Raw genomic sequence first — 21748 nt, 5'->3', positions numbered from 1 at the left:
CCTTCTCTCTGTGGCAGCCTTTCTCCGTCACATACACACAGACGATGAGAGTGACAGTCGAATCACCTCTAGCCCCTTCAGAGTCTGCTTGTATAGCCAGTCCATTAAAAAGGGGTGTAATTGAAAAGTAAGTTTTAATACTTAAACTTGAAAAAGCTAGTTTTTTTCTGAACTAGGGCTTATTGATTTACTCCTCCCTTATCCTCCACCACTAGCAGAGTTTATAACATATCTTTGTATCGACATAGTCAGACTGTAATGTAACTTGACTTACACTTCTTCAGCTTCAAACAGAATTTCACACATTTCACAGATCCAATGTGGTGTATTATTGAGGACAAATCACTTACTCTGAGAGATGGGAATGTGTGTTAATTCTTAAGACAAAACCCTTTTTTTTTCCAGCAGCTCTCCCATAGCCTCTGTTTGGCTATGTTCACTTCTACTCCAGCATCAGGCCCATCACTGTTCGAATGCTGTTTCAATCTGAGGATCAACCTTTCACCCAGGGCTGGTCAATGCAGGTCATATATCTAAGCCTGCTGAGGAAGATATAATGCAGTAACACAAGGCAATGGTCATCTCAGATATAGATTTATATCACTGACCTTTTCATAGTGCAGGGCACAGGGAACAGAGCTGGTTAGGGCAGCAATTACCAGTAATCTGTGGGCAAAAGTTGTTGTTACTGGCCACCTCTCTGTGTACATTTATTAATTCAATTAATCCATCCATCCATTTTCTATACCCGCTTTTCCTGGCTCAGGGTCACGGGGATCTGCTGGAGCCTATCCCAGCTCTCTCTCGGGTAGAAGGCAGGGGTACACCCTGGACAGGTCACCAGTCCATCACAGGGCCACATATAGACACACAAAGACAGACAACCTCACACACTCACACTCACTCCTACGGGCAATTTAGAGTCACCAATCAACCTGACATGCATGTTTTTGGACTGTGGGAGGAAACCAGAGTACCCGGAGTAAACCCACACAAGCACAGGGAGAACATGCAAACTCCACAGAGAAAGGCCGGGATGCAAACCCACGACCTTCTTGCTGTGAAGCAACAGTGCTAACCACTCCACCATGCTGCCCTAATTCAATTCACAAAAACAAAAAAACCCAACAAATCCCTTATGAGCAGCACATGGTGACAGTGGAGAGGAAAAACTCCCTTTAACGGAAGAAAAAACCTCCAGCAGAACCAGGCTCAGTTTGGGCGGCCATCTGCCTCGACCGGTTGGGGTGAGTGGATAGAGGAGAGAGAAAAGAACAGCAACAATAAACAACAAATAGACACTGCAGGTTGGTGGGACCAGTAACTGCACATCAGCAATATACAGCTCCAGGACCAGGGACACCTGCAGAAGGTACAGAGAGAGAGAGAGGGAGGGAGAGAGCACAAACTAGGGGAGAGAGAGAGCACAAGGTTAGTGACATTCAATGGTGGAATATACATGTGAGGGGGGAGGAGAGGAAGAGAGGGGAAGGGAAGGGAAGTGAGGGGGGGTTAGGGTAGGGGAGCTCAGTGCACCGATGGTCCTCGGGCAGTCTAGGCCTATAGCAGCATAACTAAGGGATGGTTGAGGGTTACCTGAAGCCAGCCGTAACTATACACTTTTGTCAAAGAGGAAGGTTTTAAGTCTAGCCTTAAAAGTACAGAGAGTGTCTGCCTCCTGAACTCAGACTGGGAGCTGGTTACACAGGAAAGGAGCTTAATAGCTAAAGGCATTCTGCTTTTGGAAACTCTGGGAACCACAAGTAGACCTGCACTCTGAGAGCAAAGTGGTCTATTGGGATAATATGGTACTATGAGGTCTTTAAGGTATGAAGGAGCTTGATCATGAAGGGATTTGTATGTGAGAAGAAGGATTTTTAATTCTATTCTGTATTTTACAGGGAGCCAATGAAGAGAAGCTAATATAGGAGAAATATGATCTCTCTTGCTAGTTCCTGTCAGGACTCTGGCTGCAGCATTCTGGATTAACTGGAGGCTTTTTATGGAGATACTGGGACATCCAGATAGTAATGAGTTACAGTAATCTAGCCTTGAAGTGACAAATGCATGGACTAGTTTTTCTGCGTCATTTTGAGATAGGATGTTCCTAATTTTGACAATGTTGTGCAAGTGAAAGAATGCAGTTCTAGGGATTTGTTTTATGTGTGAGTTAAAGGACATGTCCTGGTCAAAAATAACTCCAAGGTTTTTCACAGTAAAGTAGCTATAATTTTAGAGAAGTTATTTCTGAGGTTTTTAGACCCAAATACAATGACTTCTGTTTTCTCTGAATTTAAAAGTAAAAAGTTACTGGTCATCCAGGCCTTTATGTCAGTTAGACAGGCTTGAAGTCTGGTTAACTGGTTTGTGTTTACAGGTTTAATTGATAGAGTGTCATCTGCATAGCAGTGGTAATTAATAGAGTGCTTCCTAATGACATAGCCTAAAGGAAGCATGTACAGGGTGAACAGAATCGGTCCTAGCACAGAGCCTTGTGGAACTCCATAACTAACTTTTGTTCGTGTGGAAGGTTCATCATAGACATGAACAAACTGAAATCTGTCCAATAAATAGGATTGGAACCATTTTAATGCTGTTCCTCTGATACGAGTGACATGCTCCAATCTCTGTAATAAGATGTTGTGGTCGATAGTTTCGAATGCAGCACTAAGGTCTAGGAGGACAAGAATAGAAACAAGTCCATTATCTGAGGCTAAGAGAAGATCGTTGGTAACTTTCAACAGTGCTGTTTCTGTACTATGATGTGCTCTAAATCCTGATTGAAAATCTTCAAATAGTTCATTCCTGTGTAAGTGGTCTGATAGCTGCTTAGCAACAGCTTTTTCAAGGATTTTAGAAATGAATGGTAGGTTTGATATTGGTCTATAATTAGCCAAGACTCCTGGATCAAGACTAGGCTTTTTGAGTAAACCACTTTCCCCAACAACCTGTCAGTGTGGGCCAAAGCTCAGCTTCAGTTCCTGTAATGAAAACAGCTTTACCTTTCTTCCACAATTGTTTCACGTAACTCTTGATGTTCCTGTGCCTCCCATTTGTTCTCTTTCATTGGCCCTTTACCTCTTACATACACAATACACCATACTTTCCATTACCTCTCCTTATAGACCTTATAGGTCTATATGCTTTAAGATATATTAAATTTTAAACACTGCCCTCTGTCAAGAATAATATAGATTTTATTCCCAAATTAGCTGTCAAATGCTGGGGCAGCATGCTGACATTTGCTATGAAAATATTCATAAGCCCTGGGAGACAGTGGCAGATGTGGGTGGCTGGACTGTGGGCTGCCTTTCCTCGGCCCACTTTTGCATATTTAGAGAATTGCTTACATGCGCTGAAGTCTCCAGCCTGCATTTACAAAATCATTATGTATGAAATGTGCCCATAAAAATCTTGGAATGAAAGTTGGAAACTTGCCATTTATGCACTGACTTGATTTTTTCCCATTCAAATAGGCAACATATTGAATAATTGACAACCCATTTTAGAAATTGTGGGTACATATTCCCTTTTCCATTCCATATGGTACCTACAATATTTTAATATCAAAATGTAGTTACATGTGTGGTGAGTTTGATTTGTTTCTCTTTGCTGGTGACATCTGTTAAGGTCAAATTTATTTCAAAAATTTCTATACCTCCATATGTGCTACCCTGTTGTCTTCTCCCTTGCCTTTGGAGGTGCATTGCTATATTTGTTTGTATTGCTATATACAGTATATGTGTGTGTATAAAGAAGCAGAATTGGCATAATTTTAGGAGCAGGAATGGTCATTGGAACATCAAGAACAAAATGGTGTCTACAGATTCCTTCCACAATCCAAACACATGCAGTTTGGGGTTAGGTTGATTAACTTGCCAGGAGTGAATGTGAGTGTGTGCTTGTCTTTAATAGACAGTCTGTCCAGGGTGTTCCCTGCCTCTGTCCCAAGAAGCACCAGCAGTGACGTGACACTCAGCAAGATAGGGGGTATAGATAATGGATGGATAGATTTATCTGTCATATGTCATGCAGGATGATTTATGTGCAAAAGTGACATTGTGACTAGTTTGGAAGCCAATTGTGGTTTAATATGGGCTTGATATGCATAAACATGATGTCAAAACCTGAAGCCTCCTGTGCATGTACACTAAGAATGGACCTTCAGCATAATAAGAGAAATCTTGTTTCCAGCTATTAAACTTTAGAAGCAAAACATATTTACATATAGATAGATCACAATTTCAAGCAAGGGAGGAGTGTATGTGATATTAGAACTTTGGAACAAGACAACCAAACTTCCATCCATCCATCCATCCATCATCTATACCCACTTATTCCTAACCAGGGTCACAGGGATCTGCTGGAGCCTATCCCAGCTCTCTCTGGGTGAAAGGCAGGGGTCCACCCTGGACAGGTCACCAGTCCATCACAGGGCCACATAGAGACACACAACCTCACACACTCACACTCACTCCTATGGGCAATTTAGAGTCACCAATCAACCTGACATACATGTTTTTGGACTGTGGGAGGAAACCAGAGTACCTGGAGAAAACCCTCACAAGCACAGGGAGAACATGCAGACTCCACACAGAAAGGCACCTGATGGGTTGCGAACACAGGCCCTTCTTGCTGTGAGGCAACAGTAATCCACCATGCTGGATCCCACCCAAACTTTTGTGGGAAAATTGTTAAACACATTATTTCAGAGTGGCATGAAACTTCTGTAAATATGAGAGATGTTTGCATTCATTAGTGCCCTTATGTTCTGAATTTTAATCTTACACAGCACACCAGTTGTGCACACATTGCATGTCATATCTAGCTCAATATGAGGTAATGAAAGATTTCATTAGGGATGGCTTTCCCTGTAGAAAATATTGCAAAAAAAATATTCCAAATTTAATTTCAGTATTATTGAGAACCACTGGGAAATTAGACTTGTGTTTATGCTGGGAGTTCATTTTTATTTCAAATTATAATTGAGGTAGGAGAAATGCAGTCTATATGCAATGCCAAGAATAGCAACTCAGCTGAAAGAGGAATAGAGGAATTTCTTAGTGAACTAGTGAAACATCCTTGAAGTAGTGCAAAAAAGAAAATGTAAAAGCTAATTAAAAAAAGTATCAAGCTGATGTCTGAAAGCCCCTACACCCTTTGATTTAACAGAATAGGGCCTAAGTGGACAGAGCAATGAGGGTGAAAGGCAAAGGATGTACAAATGCAAGACTAGTATAGTCAATATTTATCCTGAGTAATTGGGCCACACTTCCCCCAGCCAAATACACAGGTGTCCAGTGTAATCCCTTATTGCCTCTAGTTCTTCCTCACATATCCACAGTTGTACACAACAGTGCTGTGCAGCTGTGCATAATGCCCTGAGCTATCCACAATACAATAGATAAAAGCATATGGGATGAATGAGTGTGTGACTGTGTTTGGACACTGTCATGTCTGGGTCACCTTGGGAGTGTTGCAGTGCCCACAGAGAACCGTAGTGAGTTATTCTGTTAACAAGCTGATAGAGTAGCCTGTAATGAGCTGTGTAGCCACACACTTACTGTGGTAATGAGGTGGGCTTGTTCGTTACCTCAGCGGTGAACCACTGTAAGTATTCAGGCTTATTACTCTATTGATAGAATGACAAGGGCACTGGAATAAGATGCATCCAGCCTGCCAAAAGAGAGACTCAGAACCTGGATGCAAGAAGAGCTGCGAAAGGTTTGCTTCTGGCAGTGGTAGAGACTCATGGGAAAAGTTGAGCTGTCTGTCATCCTTCATTCTTTCCTGACTCTTTTTGGCCTTTTGTCGAAAACACACACAATACACACAATCCTCTTTCCCATGCTCTCAATGGAGCTCTCCAATTAACCTGATGCTTCTCAAACTGCCAGTTCTTTGAAGCTATTTTACACAGCTCCCTCCTCCACTGGTTTGGTGTGGGTCTAAATGGACATTACAGTGGTTTTTTCCTTGTTTTGCTGTCGGCACTGAGGGTCTAATCACACTTATTTCAGCATGAGTCTGTGGACTGTCATAATGACTGTTAGCTGCTGACGGATCTATAGTGTACTAGGTATAAAAAGTGTACACATTGTGGTTATGAAGCCCAAGTCAGATAGAGTTGGTAAACAAACACTTTTTACTGTACCTTTGCATGAAGTTCATCCTGGGAGGCAAATCAAAGGGTAACAAGAAGAACAAGTGGTGTGTCAGCTTTGTAATATTTTTTTTACATTTATTGTGTGAAGTCTTTTAAATTATTGTGCTTGTCTTCATACTATCTTTTCCTGAAACATATTACAGTATGAGTATTGAATACATAGTATTGAATATATCCAAAAGGCTAACCGTTGTAAATTGCTTCCTACACGCGGTCTCTGTAGACTGTTATACTGAATATCTGTTTACTGAGATATAACACAGGTGAAGAGATGCAGATTTGTGAAGGCAGTATTAGCTAATAAACATGTTTCATTGCACCTATTTATCATGTTTTGCATTTGGAGGGTGCTGCATCAATGAAAGATATAAGAAGAGCCTTTTCTCCTTAACCTCCCGCTTCCCCTTTTTATATATTGCAAGAGAAAAAAGCAGGGTTTGCATCATCCCCTCAGAGAATCGCAAGGGTTGTGCTGTCTCACTGAACAGAGAGCAGAACCTGCTGCACTAAAAGGACAGCAGGAGAGGGATGATGTAAGAACAGATCATTTCTGTGTGTCAGTTATTCAGCAGTTCTCAGAGAATTGGCCACATTGACTAGTTGAATATCAACAAAGTAACTGTGCTAAACTGTGAGCGTTAGCATTCGAAGGGCAACACTTTCTGTTAGTATCGGAGTACAGTGGATTCTTCAGTGATGAATACTGTCTAAGTGAGAATGTTTCTCTGGATTGATTAAATAGAGAAAACAAACACTGTGTCTGTGAAAGTGAATTCATTTGATTTATTTTGACATATTGGAAGAACAGTACCCCAATTGTTGGATAATTAATCTCTTTGCATCCCTATGAAATATGCTATTAACAGTAATATACTTTAATAACATCAGTGTCTGTCCTGAATATTTACCATGTGAAATGCCACTAGATCAAACAGATTAGAAAATGTGCAAAATGTGCTACCTGATTTATGACACAAAAAGGAAACTGATGCACAGCACAAATAGACCTTGAGTGAGATTTGTTTTTTTACAAGGGCAGATTATGAATGACTTTGACACTCATGGACGTCAGCATCAACACATTCATCCCCTTCAATTAAAAATTGATGCCAGGTGAGTTGGTAAAATCTTGTGGATGGGGTTTATGGGGAGTCTCATATTTGAGTCAGTTGTAAAACCCACTGGTCTCATGAGATATTGCTTTTAATATGAGATGGATCTGAATTGTTTAGAGCAACTGAGCCAGTTGAGTTAGTAATGATAATAGGATAAAAACAATTTTGAGCATCCCCTTTTCTCATTTTCCAGTTGCTGATCTTCACTATAGGAGTTATTTAAGAAAGAGAGCTCTATAGTGTGTCCCAGACTGTCAGTCTCGATAAAACTACAAAGTCACTAAAGGCTTAAAGGTCCAAACACCTTGGCAGCAGGTTCAGCATCTGTGTCTTGCTCTCAGCTGTAATGATGCAGCCAACCAGCTGAACCCAGTTTCAGCACTGCAGCAGGAAAGTGTTCCCTGGTTTGTCCAGGACTTCTCATTATTGCACTATAGTTTTGTTTACGAGCTAAGCTGTTCACGTCAAACCTCAGCCAAAAGGCCATGTTTCACATTCTGGCCCATTATGCCGCAGCTGCACAGCATAAACTAGAAATGCCCCAAACTAGTTCAGGGCACGTACTTTGTGCTGAATGTGTTTATTTCTGGTCTCTGTGTATCTGTGCGTCTATGTCCATGGCTTAAATACGTGCTTTGTTTGTGTGGGAATCTTCTTTGGTGTTTATATCTTTCTTAATATGATATCACCCAGCTTTACAGTTACACTTCTGCCCACAATACTGTTAACACTAAATGACCTCTTCTGCTTTTGCATTCATGAGATCAGCCTCTGTTTATTTGCCCACGGATTGATATTTTTTTTTAAAGTAGAGCCACTGACTTTAATATTTTGTCTTTAGAGATAGAACAGTCTTCATTTTGACTGTGGTGATGAATATCGCTGCAATGCAATGTCCCTTCTTCTTTCTTTATGAAGTGAGATTGTAATAGTCTGTTCTCCTTCTTGTTTTCCTTTTCTCTCTCTTTTTCTCTTCCCTCTGTTTATCTGTCAGAGAGCCAGCTGCTTCCAGGGAATAACTTCACCACAGAGTGCAACATCCCTGGAAACTTCATGTGTGGAGATGGAAAGTGTGTCCCAGGCGGGTGGCAGTGTGATGGATTGCCCGACTGCTTTGACAAGAGCGACGAGAAAGGCTGCCGTGAGTACAGTTTAGACTCCATTATCAAATCTTTTTTTAGCCCTTAGCTTTGCCTTAAAGCGATAAAGCCAAATAGCCAATTCAGACCTACATCGTCTTCTCAACTCCTGAACTCCTCTTGTTATACAGTATTGCAGTCATAGTTCGCCTCACTTTCCTATCCATGGAGCCATAAAAGGCATTTTATCCTAATTCTCTGCCAATTTAAATAAACTTTCCTCCTCAAGCACACACACACACACACACAGTGTGCACCCTTCCCCTTCCATGCAAGACCCTCGGCCCCACTTTAACACCAGGGCAAGATTTAATACCATCAAAGCAAGGGCCGATTACTTATATGTGTGCAGGAATAGGAGCGCATGCATAATTCTACTGTAAGGCTACAGTAATAGTTCAGTTTTGATCCTTGCTTTTAGTTGGCTTTGATCTTTCTGGTCTACTGCTCCTCCCTAAACTCCCTCCAGCCTCCGCCAGAGCTCTACACAAAGATGGGATTGCTGATGAAGACTGACTTTGAGGCCCTACCATACCAAATGGAAACCCCACAATCTCCCAATATATTCATCTCTCTAAATGTCTCACATGCCCATTTTCACTCCTCTCTCCATGCTTTTCCTCTTTATCTCATCTGATGATTTTTGGCTTTTGGCTTGTAAATTGCTTCACAGAGACTTGCTTTCAATTAGAAAAGCATAACTCTCATCTTGCAGAGATTTTTTTTTTTAATTCTCTGCCAGGAAAAAAAATCACATATGGTTTCTACTCCATTCTGTCACCTCTTCTTATGTTTTTGTCCTCCTCCTCCTCCGGCATTTGCTTCTCTAACTCTTCTCTCTTGGCAGCTCAGGGAAGAGGGGGAGATTACTCTTGACAAAGTTGTACCCAATGGCATACAAGCACAGACACAGCTTACTGTATGACTTTGTAGTCACCATTTATCAGTTGCCCAAATGTGTAATGATTTGGCCATTTAAGTTTATAACAGTGTACTAGGTTCTCACCTTTGGAACACCTTTATTACTAACCTTCCTGTAAGTCTCTTGCTTTCATTAAATACTTAAATAGGTGGATTGTGTGCGCCAGATACTCATCACTCACTGGCCTTAAACTGTCAACAACTTCCTGCGGTAGAAAAATAATATTCAGACTAAGTGCAGGTGAATTATATGTAATCACAACATTCATGTGTCATACTGTTACATAAGTCCAATCCAACTCAAGTATTTTCACTTTGAACCTACAGACAAGATTTTTTTGTCTGTTGATGACACTACATGTTACACCACTAAAGATAAAAGCAAGTTATCATGAAGCATCACACTCAGCCTGCCTCTCCCCATTGTCAGAGCACTATTTGTGTTTGTTGTCGACATCTACATTATCTGCTCTGGCATAAGTGGGCCTTATTATTCTCAAATAGATGGCTAGTTGTCAGTCGATATTTGTGGTGACTACTTCATGAAAATCCCCAGACAAACCTCTGGCTCCATTAGATGCTCTGCAGGGACCGACAATCAGACAGAGGGAAGAAGCTAGAGAGTCAGGGAAGGAAAGGCAGAGATGGTGGCTAAAGCAGTAGTTCTGTCTGTCTATTATCTGAAGACAACACAATTCCTGGAAACACTGAAGCTGCAGCAGCCCCTATATACATAAACTCACATAGGGGGATAATAGATGTACTAAGACAGAAAGACAGTTTGTTGACTTAGCTCACTCTCCTTCTGTCACTGACCTGCATGAATGGTGTGTTTTATTTAGTGCAACAGTGCAAGCAGACTGACTATTTTAAAGCTTTATATAACCAAGCAGGAAATCACATGAGGTGTCTGATGACATCTGTCCACTATCCGGTGCAATCACAGTCATTACCATGGAGGCAGTGCAGTGTTGACCACCACATGATATTATATTTCCTCTCATGTGTAATATGAGTAGTTGTCTTCTGTCAGGAGGTTTCCAGAAACCCATGGATGTGGATTAATGTGGATTTTTACCACTTTTGCAAACATTTTCACTCACTTCCTTCACCATTAGTCAATATTAAGGTGCCAGGGATGAGACAAGATCATTGTAGCATTACATTACTAGTAATGGCCTACTTCTCTTTCATCCTCCTTTAGGCATAGGCAGTTTTTGTTTTGCCTGCATGCATATATGCATATCTTTATGTATTGTTAATGGGCATGTGTGAATTTTTCTGGCACATCATTTGCTCCAGGACCAGTGCCTATTTTTACCACATGCATTTGTACTAAAAGACAGCTGTAGTTAGAGCTCTTGTAAACCCATGGTGTTTAGCCCGCATGCTGTCGGTGTGGTGATGTGGGTGTCTTTGGTCCATGGATACTACACAGAGTCCGAGGTAAAGGTCATATGTGGCAGTATGTCCTTGATGTCTCATTAAAGACAAATCTGATTTTTGGAATTTAAAAAAATACACTTTCTTTTGATCAACAAGAACACTCACTTGAAAAATATTAAGGTGCATTCTTCCAATATGGACAAAAGTTCTTTGGAAGACACAAACACCCACACATGAACTTACAATGACATTTGATAGATTTTCATTTTTAATGAGTTGCTTTGCCTTAAAATAAACTGTTTGTTTTTTTTGGTTTTTTTTTTGCTTGACCTGACTATATTTTATTCCAGTGGTAGCAGCATGTGCGAACATTTAGAAGAGAATCATTCATGTCCTTATCTCTGTCCTTACGTACAAATTATATGTGTCCTGGTTTGAAACACTTGGAAGGCATGGAACTCTCTGAATGGTCAGAGAATGTTTATTCACCTAGAAAAGACAAGCTTCTTTCTTCTTCCAAATCCCCACTGCTCCTCTCTTGTTTGTTTGTTCTTCTAGCACAGGGGTCAACCTGAGTCATGTAAATACTTTTTTGCTGGCTCTTAAATAACAGTCTGGCCTCAGAGAAGGGAGGCAATATCTCCAGCCTGAGTCTTATTGCATTAAAGATGCTGCTTATTGTATTACTGTCAAGCTGTGTGAGACTAGGACCTCCTGCAGATCATTTTTATCAAGTCCAATTTTTTATGGAGTGTAACCTCAGCTTTGCTCCACATGAATTTAACTGAATTTTAGATGAGAAGCTAACGGCAGTTTTCATAATATATCCAATATAGAGGGTCTGCTATATGTTAGTGTGTATGGGTATATGTGTTGGTCTGAGGGGTCTTGAAGCAATGATTCAGAGACAGGCTGCTGATTAATTTCTCACACAAGGAGGTCAGAAGTTCTACCTTCCTCTCTGGTGTCCATAACGGCAGCCTGAGAGAGTGTTAGACGAAATGGGTACTGACAGAGGAGAAAAGAAGAGCTGACTGAGCTTACTGGACCTCAGAGCCAGGATTAGCCTCTCTGCCCTTGTCTGAGCAGGGCATGGGCAGGCAACAGGGGAGAGACACGTAGTAGGGCTGAAAGGGTGAGTGGACATGATGTATAAAGCAAGAAGTAGGTAATCAAATCAGGGGGGGCAGAAATGCAGCTGGGGAAGCGAGAAGAGACAGAGAAGCACATTTCAAAGAAATCTGAACTGAAGCAGTCCTACAGGCTCAGGTCATGGCCTCTCCATCTGAATCTCTGCATTCAGAATCCTACAATCACAAACTTGAGTGAAACTTCAACTTTTTCTCTCTTTAAACTAGAAAGCACATCAGCCTGATATCAGAACACATTAAGTACAAGAAAGAGTTGCTCATCTGGCCATATTCTGCTTAAAATCAAGCTGTTTTCATGTCAGTGTGTCTTTAATCAGAGCCTGTGTTGCCACTTACTCAATACCTAAATGGCTTTACTTGTCTTTTTCATTTCATTTAGCCACCCATATTTTCTGTATAAATTGACCCTGATTGACACTGTTCCTTCTTAGAGTAATGATTTTCACAAGATAAATCTAAGGGCTCACATGATGATGGAACAGGTGAGGGTCAAAAACCTTTCTCACACACAAAATATTATTTCTTACTTTTCTCACATTTGTTGCTTGTACTTACATTTAGTTTCACTTCCAGCCTTTTATTCTTTGGATGAAGAATGTAAAACTTCTTCTCTGTAAAACATTTTTGTTTATGCCATAAGATTTGAAGCACGTACATGTACATTATGTGGAATGCACTGTGCAGCCCAAAGAATAGCTGGCACTCCAGGCCTGCTTTATTCTGTCACTGGGTACACACAAAGGACGGTAAAGCTTACCACAAGTTTTAAAAGTCTATTAACACTTCATAACCGTGAGGGATATAACCGTTCAGAGTTTTCATCGCCTGATGCACTGGTTATTGATCCATTTAGCTCTTCACAACAATTCGGAGCAAAGTAAATCCATTTCATTGGATTATTTAAATAATATCATATTGTTGAATTCTTGTCAAAACACATATAAAGCCTGGAAGAACTTCAGCTGTGCTTGTGAGTGTGTGTGTGTGTGTGTGTGTGTGTACTGACCTCCATAAAATACCAATGAGATACTTTAGATTTAGAGTTCAAAAAAGCTTATGTTTATCAACAACAAAGGTCTCCTCAGCAGCAGGGGTGGAAATAGTTAAAAAGACTCCAGGGACACATTGGTTATGATTTAGATATCAAGGCTCACACTGACAATTTTTTTTTCCAAACCCACCACAAGCAAGGGAAGGGGTTGCTAAGATTAGGGGTGTGTGTTTATATGATAAGAACAGTGACCAATGCAGTGATTCTAACACAAAGAGCCATGTGCTGCAGATAGTTGTGTGTCTTTCCTTCTCTTGTCTTCTGTTCATGCTTGGCTCTATTATTCTTCATTGTGTGTAGTACAGGTGTGTATGTTTAAGAGGGCACAGTGGAAGAAAATACAGGTGGGATTGGAGGAGTTTAGGGGACTTAGACTGAAGCATGTCTTGGTTTGTGTGTGTTTTTTTGGCTGAGCTCAGAAAAAAACACACACTAGACACTTGGGTGAAGAGGGGCAGAGCTGTCAACTGATCACCACCTAGTGGTGAGTTGAATCTGCTGGCAGATGAGGAAGCAGGACAGACTTGGCAGGCCCAAACGTACTGGGTCTGTTCGGAATGTCTGGCCGAACCCGCTGTCAGAGGAGGCTTTAACTCCCACCTCCGAGAGAGCTTCAACCAGATCCCGGGGGAGGCTGAGGACATTGAGTCCAAATGGACCATGTTTTCCACCTCCATTGTCGACGCGGTGGCTAGGAGCTGTGGCTGTAAGGTCTTGGGTGCCTGTCATGGTGGCAATCCCCAAACCCGGTGGTGGACACCGGAGGTAAGGGATGCCGTCAAGCTGAAGAAGAAGTCCTACCGAGCTTGGTTGGCTTGTGGGACTCCTGAAGAAGCTGACGGGTACCGCCGGGCCAAGCGTGCCGCAGCCCACGCGGTGACGGCAGCAAAAACTCAGGTATGGGAGGAGTTCGGTGAGGCCATGGAGAAGGCTAACCTGTTGGCCCCGAAGAGATTCTGGCAAACTGTCCGGTACCTCACGAGGGGGAAAGAGTGTTCTACCAACACTGTTTACAGTGGAAGTGGGGAGCTGCTGACCTTGACTGGGGATATTGTCGGATGGTGGAAGGAATACTTCGAGGATCTCCTCAGTCCTGTCAACTTCCTGGGGATTCGGAGGCTGATCCATCTATCACCCAAGCCGAAGTCACTGAGGTGGTTTGGCAGCTCCTCAGTGGTAAAGCACCGGGGGTGGATGAGGTCCGCCTCGAGTACCTCAAGTCTCTGAATGTTGTTGGGCTGTCATGGCTGACATGCTTGTGCAACATCGCGTGACGTTCAGGGACAGTACCCCTGGATTGGCAGACCGGGGTGGTGGTTCCTCTTTTTAAGAAAGGGGACCGGAGGGTGTGTTCCAACTACAGAGGGATCACACTCCTCAGCCTCACGGGGAAGGTGTATGCCCGGGTGCTGGAGAGGAAAATCCGGCCGGTGGTCGAACCTCGGATCCAGAAGTGTGAAGCGGCTGGGATGAGAATCAGCACCTCCAAGTCCGAGGCCATGGTACTCAACCGGAAAAAGGTGGCGAAGCGCTCGATTTACCGGTCAATCTACGTTCCTACTCTCACCTATGGTCATGAACTTTGGGTCATGACCGAAAGGACAAGATCGCGGATACAAGCGGCTGAAATGAGCTTCCTCCGCAGGGTGGCTGGGCGCTCCCTTAGAGATAGGGTGAGGTGCTCACCCAGGAGGAGCTCGGAGTAGAGCCACTGCTCCTCCACATCAAGAGGAGTCAGTTGAGGTGGCGCGGACGTCTGTTTCGGATGCCTCCTGGGCGCCTCCCTGGGGAGGTGTTCCGGGCATGTCCCACCAGGAGGAGGCCCCGGGGAAGACCCAGGACACGCTGGAGGGACAATGTCTCCCGGCTGGCCTGGGAACACATCGGTGTCCCCCCGGAAGAGCTGGAGGAAGTGTCCAGGGAGAAGTTAGTCTGGGTATCCCCGATTAGGCTACTGCTCCCGCGACCCTGTCCTGGATAAGCAGAAGAAGATGGATGGATGGAATAGGAAAAGAAAGGAAAGTAGAGTAAGGCTTATTGGAACTGAGTCTGGTGTATGACTGTGCTTAATGGCTGACTGATCAATGTGCCGGTGTAATTAATCCCAAGGATAATACCAAGGATGAAATATTGATTAGGGTCTTCCATACAGTCTCTTACTCTGAGTGTGTCTCTTCCTCTACCTCACAGTCTTTTTTCCCTTTTAGACTAAATGCTATCCTTGTTCAATCAGTAGTCACAAATTAGGCAAAATGATTGTTTACAATACAACGCTGGGCTCTAACAGTTCAAATAAAGCAATTTTAGCAGCACATTACTTTCTGTGATGAAGATCGTAGCAGTGATATAATCTGATAGATCACTCCTGCTTTTTCCTTTTATGTCCTCATTTCCCTCTGTTTTATCAGGCGTTGTTGAAATACTACTGACATTTTGCAAGTGTGTATACACAGTATATGAGCCACACTTGCTTCCTCATTTAGCATGAAGTTTTATGGCTTTGCAGAATGCCAGTGGACTGTACACGGTTGACCCTTGAGATGAAAGCAACTCTGTTATGTTGCTGTGCTTCCTAGAAACAGGAGGTTATTGTATTGTACAACTAGCATGCAGAGTTTTAGACAGTGAAATGTACAGAATGATTATTTTGATCCCCAAGCCCTCTATTCTGAAACTCCCCCTGCCCTCCCTGCTTACATCCTGACTCCATTACCTATTGATTTCCCCCCTTCAGAAATGCTCAGCAAGGTCAGAGAAGCCTTTGAAGTCACAGGCTGTCTCTACTGTTTCTCGGACTCTATTCTCTCCCGCTGACGTTCATGTTTTTCTTCTTGTTAGTCTCTTCCTCAAGTCCTCCTCCTCACTCTGTCAATCATGCATGCCTGTCACGACTGAGCCTGCTTGTGCTGAACAAGTTATTCCATTCTCTGGGGAACCGAGAACAGGGAGAAAAGGGGAGAAGTATGGAGAAGGGCCCCAAGAAGCATATTGGGGAAGAGCAAAGCAATGAGGAGATGTGCAGCGGATACATGCTGACATGAATGCTGAAGCCTCAGGGGAGATAAATGAGGAAGAAGAGGCAAAGAGTAGTATCCTGTTTAAATTTCATGGTGCTACAGTCCCTGGCATGCATATGTGTCTGCATATTGTGCATTGTTTGTGTGTCCTCCAATCATGTGTTTCAGTGTGAACTAGCCATATTTTCCTGCTAGTGATAGTCTTACTTCAATCACCCTGATTGCTAACCTCATTTATTTTCATTTGTGCTGCTCAGCTGAACACTGGAACTAAGTTTGGAAGCCTTCCAGAACCCTGCCCACTTTTGGTAAACAACTTCTGCAAAGGCTCAGAGAAGAAAAAAGAAAATATGGCACAAAGCTAAGAGATTTATAACCAACAAATAGAGTGAAACAGAGTAAGGAAAATCCCTTGAGATGGGTAGTTTAAGGTTGAGAAGGTAGAGTTGTGGAAATGAATCAGTATTACCAAGGTCAAAAATTGCATTTAAAGCTGAATGATAAAAGTCCTGTATTTGTAATAAACTGCCACAGGGTTATCAAGGGAAGCAATGCATTTGTGTTTTTAGAATCTCTTCCACGCTCAGCCTACTCCTTCTAATTATTTTTTTGTCTTCTTGCTCTGAAAACTGCTCAGCTCAGGCAATAAAGGACCCCTCATCCCCAAAATACAGCTAGGCACATTAACACTCCTTCCTACAAGCGCTGTCTCTCCCACCCACGAATTTCCCTTCCTGGGCTTGCCCTTCATGTGACTTTTGGGCTAATTTGGAACACAGACACTGAGGTGGGATGTATCCTGTCAGCAGTAGAAGTGGTAGTGAGGATTTGGAGGAGGGAAGTGAACGAGAAGTTTTTCTTGTAATTACATTCATGAAAAATTTTTTTAAAAGCACCTGGGATCACATAGAGAAGGAAGTTGTATTTTCTAAGAAGAAAGTGTATGTAAGACCAAAACATCTTTCTGTTATTTCCCACTATAGGTTTCAAAACAAAGAACATAGAAATAGAAGAAAAATCCATTCATCCATCATCTATACCCACTTATTCCTAACCAGGGTCACAGGGATCAGCTGGAGTCTATCCCAGCTCTCTTTGGGTGGAAGGCAGGGGTCCACCCTGGACAGGTCACCAGTAAAAAAACATCTCTAAAATAAGTAATAATGGAGAATAAATGATGATCTTTTATTTATTTGTGGCCTGATGATTTTTACTGTACCCTCTCTGGTGCAGCATGTTGTGGCTCACACTCCAACAGATGGGGCAGTAATGGATTCCCAGTTGCCAACTGTCAACCAAAACAAAAGAAGAAGAAATAGAAGGAAGTTTTTTTCATTTTGTTGGTTTAGTGAACACCGGTACATTACCCGGAGAGACTCAACCAAACAAACTAGTCACACACTCTGCTCATGCTTGTTTTTCCCAGGTAAACAACTTCTTCTTCTTCTTACTATTATTATTATTTCTATGGTACTTGGCAAACAATGCATGGTGCATTACTGCCAGATTTCTGACCAATGAGAGAACAGTTGGTTCGTGCATGACATTTGTTTCCAACTTTGGAGCTTGGGACTCTGACCCTGTGAACACAAACGATCCAAAAGAAAAATACAACAATGGATCTTTCTAGCCCCCTGATAGCCCACAGGTGTGAATACGTGTAAATTGTCGCTACAGCTCAAATACATGTCAGTTTTATTCCTTGTACTTTAATAAATGTAATGCAAGATGAATGTTGGGTATTTAGGGCCTCTGCTGTCCAGGTAAACAAGGCTTTGCAGACCCTAAACGAAATCAGGTGGTATCGCATCTTCTTTCTGCATTCAGTGGATTACATTTCATTCTGGAGACCAGCGCTCCAAATCCTTGTGGTTGTTATGCCTAGCCCTCCCCCTCGCTACACATAATCGCTGCAGCTTGAAAGAGCTCATAAATCAGCCTACAGTACCACAATATATTGTAGAGGAAAAAATGTGCGCCCCTGGCATTTGAGACGGCACAATGCCAACATATGAGCAGGCCAATTCCACCCTTTGTATTCAGTAGAAAGAAAAAAACAGAGTTTGTTTGTTTGGTTGCCTGTTTGGAAATGTCTAGTGTTCCCACTGTGTGTGTTTGAATGTGTGTGTTGATCCATCCTTTTGATGTTCCATGGTGTTATAGTGCTATTCCTTCACTGGCATTAATTTCTAGTTTTATTTAACTACTATCATAACAATGTCTAGGCTGTAATTAGTAGCTTTTCCTTTGTCTGTCTCCAGTAAGTATTATTTCTACAAGAGTACCTCTCACACAAAGATTAACAAGTTTAATCTTTTGTATTATAATGCAAATTGCTGGAAGGGGATAATCTATGAGTAGTTACCAGACAGGGGTCAGACAGATAATACTTTATTTTATACTGATATGTCTCAAGATTACAACCTAAATACAAAAGAAATTCTATTAGCACAGTTTTTTTTTTTTTTTGCCATCAGGCTTTGAAATTCTAACTTCACAGTGATCGAGCTAAACTAAGGTCTTTCATTTTTTTATGTCTTCACCTGCATCTACCTGCTATATTTTTTTCTCCTGCTGCCAAGGAAAATCAATGTGTTTGAGTTAAAACTTGGGGTTAGACCTAAACGTAGAGCGCCAGGCATTGATGTTCTGCAGCCTCGTCACTCAGTGTCTCAGGTCTGTCCTGAGAGATAAGACCCATGGCCTGCTTAGGCTGATCAATAACAGAATCTATGCAAACACTCTCCCACACAATTTCTTGCCTTTGTCTTTGTCATTAACTTGTTTTTTCCTCGTATCAGTACTTTGTACTTGAGATCTTACCCTTTACTTGTCATACACAAGAGAGTATGAAGATAAGCTTTACAGAGGAAAATTGGCTGAATGATTAATTGGTTTCTGTTACGCTGAAACTGCTTGACTGTTTGAACCTTGTACAATGATTAATATCTGAATCGTTTATTGTTTTAATTTTGGGAAATACAGTGGTGTCTAAAAATATTTTAGTAAAACTTAGCCATAATCGTGGGTCCTTCCCTCCCTTTTTGCATTAGGGCCAAGGCAAATTCTGTCACAAAACAAGATGTAATTCTCTCTGTCACCCGGAGACTAATCCTATACTACTTTTCTTCCATCTGTCCTTAGCTAAAGTCAAATCGAAGTGTGCCCCTACATTCTTCGCCTGCGCTAATGGTGTCCACTGCATCATTGGACGCTTCCGCTGTAACGGCTTCAGCGACTGTCCTGACGGGAGTGACGAGGAGAACTGCAGTGAGTGTCACACACCAGCCAGATCCAATAAAAGCAATCGGTCTCACGTCATGGTCACCAGAACTTATGGTCTGTTCAGCTGCCCTGTAGTCTTAACAGTTTAGACTGTCACCATGTTTTGTTGCTGGTTGCCAAAATGGGATGCTAATGGCTCTAACTGCGTTATTGCATACCCACTGCCACGGCCAGTCAAAAAGACTGAAGACAGCTGTGGTAAAACTCAATAAGACAAAAAGATTGGACTGACACGATTGTCATAAATGCTCATGTTTGTAGTGCACACTTCATATCACTTAAAATTACATTAAATAAAGTAATGTCTGATGTGGATATGGATTTGTGTCCTAATGTTTTGTGTAAATATGAGTTATGAATCAAATTCATCCATTCATCCCTCCAAGTTAAATGAAATGCAATAATAAATTCATGGCGAAGTCAAAAAAGACTTAGTGATGACTGTGCTTAAATTAATTTAATTTAATTTAATTAATTCAACTTTTTAATCTAATTCATTTCTAGGAGCATCAATGGTCAATAATTACAGCAATCCCTATACATCTGTACATGTTGACCGGTTTCTTCTCATTCTTTAGCCCTTGTTCTTCTTCTTTGTACTCCATTTAGAACAAATAAAATAAATGTTGTGCTCACAAAACTAAACCCCATGTTTGTGAATTGGAAAATATTTAAAAATGACAATCTCTGTGTCTCTCCATAGGCAATACATGTAACTGTTGCTTATTTAGATTTGGTTGAAGAGGTATGGTCAGAGTTGGTACCTAGAAACCTTTTTATTTTTGGTTTTTCAAACTTTAGTCAGAACCTTGTTTGAACCTTGTTGAATGTGCATCAAGCCAATCAATCACCACTGTCAGTGACATTGTTCCTAGCCTGCAGGGCCCCACTCTCACAAATCTAATCTAGCTATTTAAATGGAGTTTTGCTCCATGCTCCCAGCACATGCTGCGTCACGACTGTGTAATTGTCTGGATCTTCTCACGAGATAATGCTGCTTTGTATTGCAGAAGCTAGAACAAAGACAACTGACAGTGTGCTAAAAAGAAGTGGCACTGCTGGGCAGGATTTTAAATGTTTTTAAGAAGTTTTTTTAAGTTTTCAGTTGATTTTTATCAGACTCCCCCAGATCAAATGCTTTACTGACTTTACACTGTTTTTAATGTTTAATTCCTTCTCTGAAAATCCCCATGAAATGCAATACCCCTGTTTTTCTTTAAAATGTAACCATATCAAAGTGTTGGAGATAGGATCAACAAGTATACAAAATTGACTTCTAACAAATTGCACAAACTACTACCACTGAATAATGATTACATTTGCTTTGAAATACTTTATGTAATGAGTTTTTTTTTTCATAGAAGAAATGTCATTCACATGTGTTCCTGTCTTTCAGGGTAACTTTTATCTGAAAATGTTCTCTGCAACCCTGCGTGATCTAATACTTGACCTCTGCTCTGACTAAACCACAGCAGGCAACCCGTTGGTGTGTTCGGAGACTCGCTTCAAGTGTCGAAATGGACGCTGTGTAGACCGCAGCTTCTTGTGTAATGGCCAGGACAACTGTCAGGACAACAGTGACGAGGAGCTCTGCCTCACTACAGCAGGTAAGACAAGTCAGGTACAAGGTCATGTATGTGTATCCAGGAAAAAAAAAAAAACAGGTAAAGGAAAATCTACCGAGGCATGTGACAGGAGTAGGCTAAGGATGATTAGACAGACACTCCTGGTCCCCGTGGTTGGCTTTCAGAAAGAGAGAACACATCAACATACAGGATACAGCATGTGTGTGGCATAAACTCCATCCTCTAATAGGTGTAATATCAATTTTATTTGGAGATTATATATGTAGATTAGGGGATGTGTATTAGTGGCTGTCTGCTTCATCACAAACCCAACATGTGTGAGACAAAACCTGGTAATATGCATATTGATGTATGTATTCATTATCAGAAACGTTATTGCATAAACCTTCAAATCGTCTAAGCTGTGTGCTATTAACAGGTTTACTAAATGAAACATGTAAGCTCATGAAAGTGAATTGTTTGGACTGACTGTGAAAATGTCTGACAAAGTCTTACACGAGAATGTTCAAAAAAGTAATAACAAACTAGTTTTCATTGGATGTGGTGATCAAAATTAGCAGTCCTCTTCATATGTACTGTAATTATCAAATACCAAGAATGGTCATTTAGAAGCTTGCACTGCACACTAGAGGCTGTAACATACAATGAATCAGTTTTCCAGAAATAGCTGCAGAGGCAACAATTATGTTGGATGAATCTTCTCTCACAGTTAGAATGAAACTCTTGAATTATCTATCTTCTGACAGTTTATTCACTTCAATCAGTGTTTATTAACACCCATAAGATAAATGTTACCACTTTCAAAATGAGGCTGAGTGGACACTTGCTTTCATCTGTTGTGACAAGCTGGAGTTTGTTTCATTTAATTAGGCCATAATTGCCTGAAATGCTGGCAGCATGCTTTGAAGCTGATCTAGAAAAGGTGAAAGAT

General features: G+C 41.6%; 1 protein-coding gene across 8 annotated transcripts in view; it reads left to right on the top strand.

Annotated features, from left to right (window-relative positions):
- The window catches only part of ldlrad3 (low density lipoprotein receptor class A domain containing 3), a 70818-nt gene that overhangs the window by 17563 nt on the left and 31507 nt on the right, over positions 1-21748 (top strand). For 6 of the 8 annotated variants that reach the window (XM_026310729.2, XM_026310734.1, XM_026310735.1 and 3 more), the window contains 3 exons: positions 8276-8422; positions 19091-19216; positions 20704-20838. In XM_026310729.2, coding sequence (XP_026166514.1) covers positions 8276-8422; positions 19091-19216; positions 20704-20838 — 408 coding nt within the window. Of the gene's footprint in view, positions 1-7255; positions 7280-8275; positions 8423-16984; positions 17373-19090; positions 19217-20703; positions 20839-21748 lie in introns of those variants that run through there. The other 2 variants (XM_026310730.1, XM_026310728.1) reach the window with 2 other exon arrangements.

This window comes from Mastacembelus armatus, chromosome 6, assembly GCF_900324485.2.
Source record: "Mastacembelus armatus chromosome 6, fMasArm1.2, whole genome shotgun sequence".
NCBI lineage: Eukaryota > Metazoa > Chordata > Actinopteri > Synbranchiformes > Mastacembelidae > Mastacembelus > Mastacembelus armatus.
This window is presented reverse-complemented; position numbering and strand designations above follow the sequence as displayed.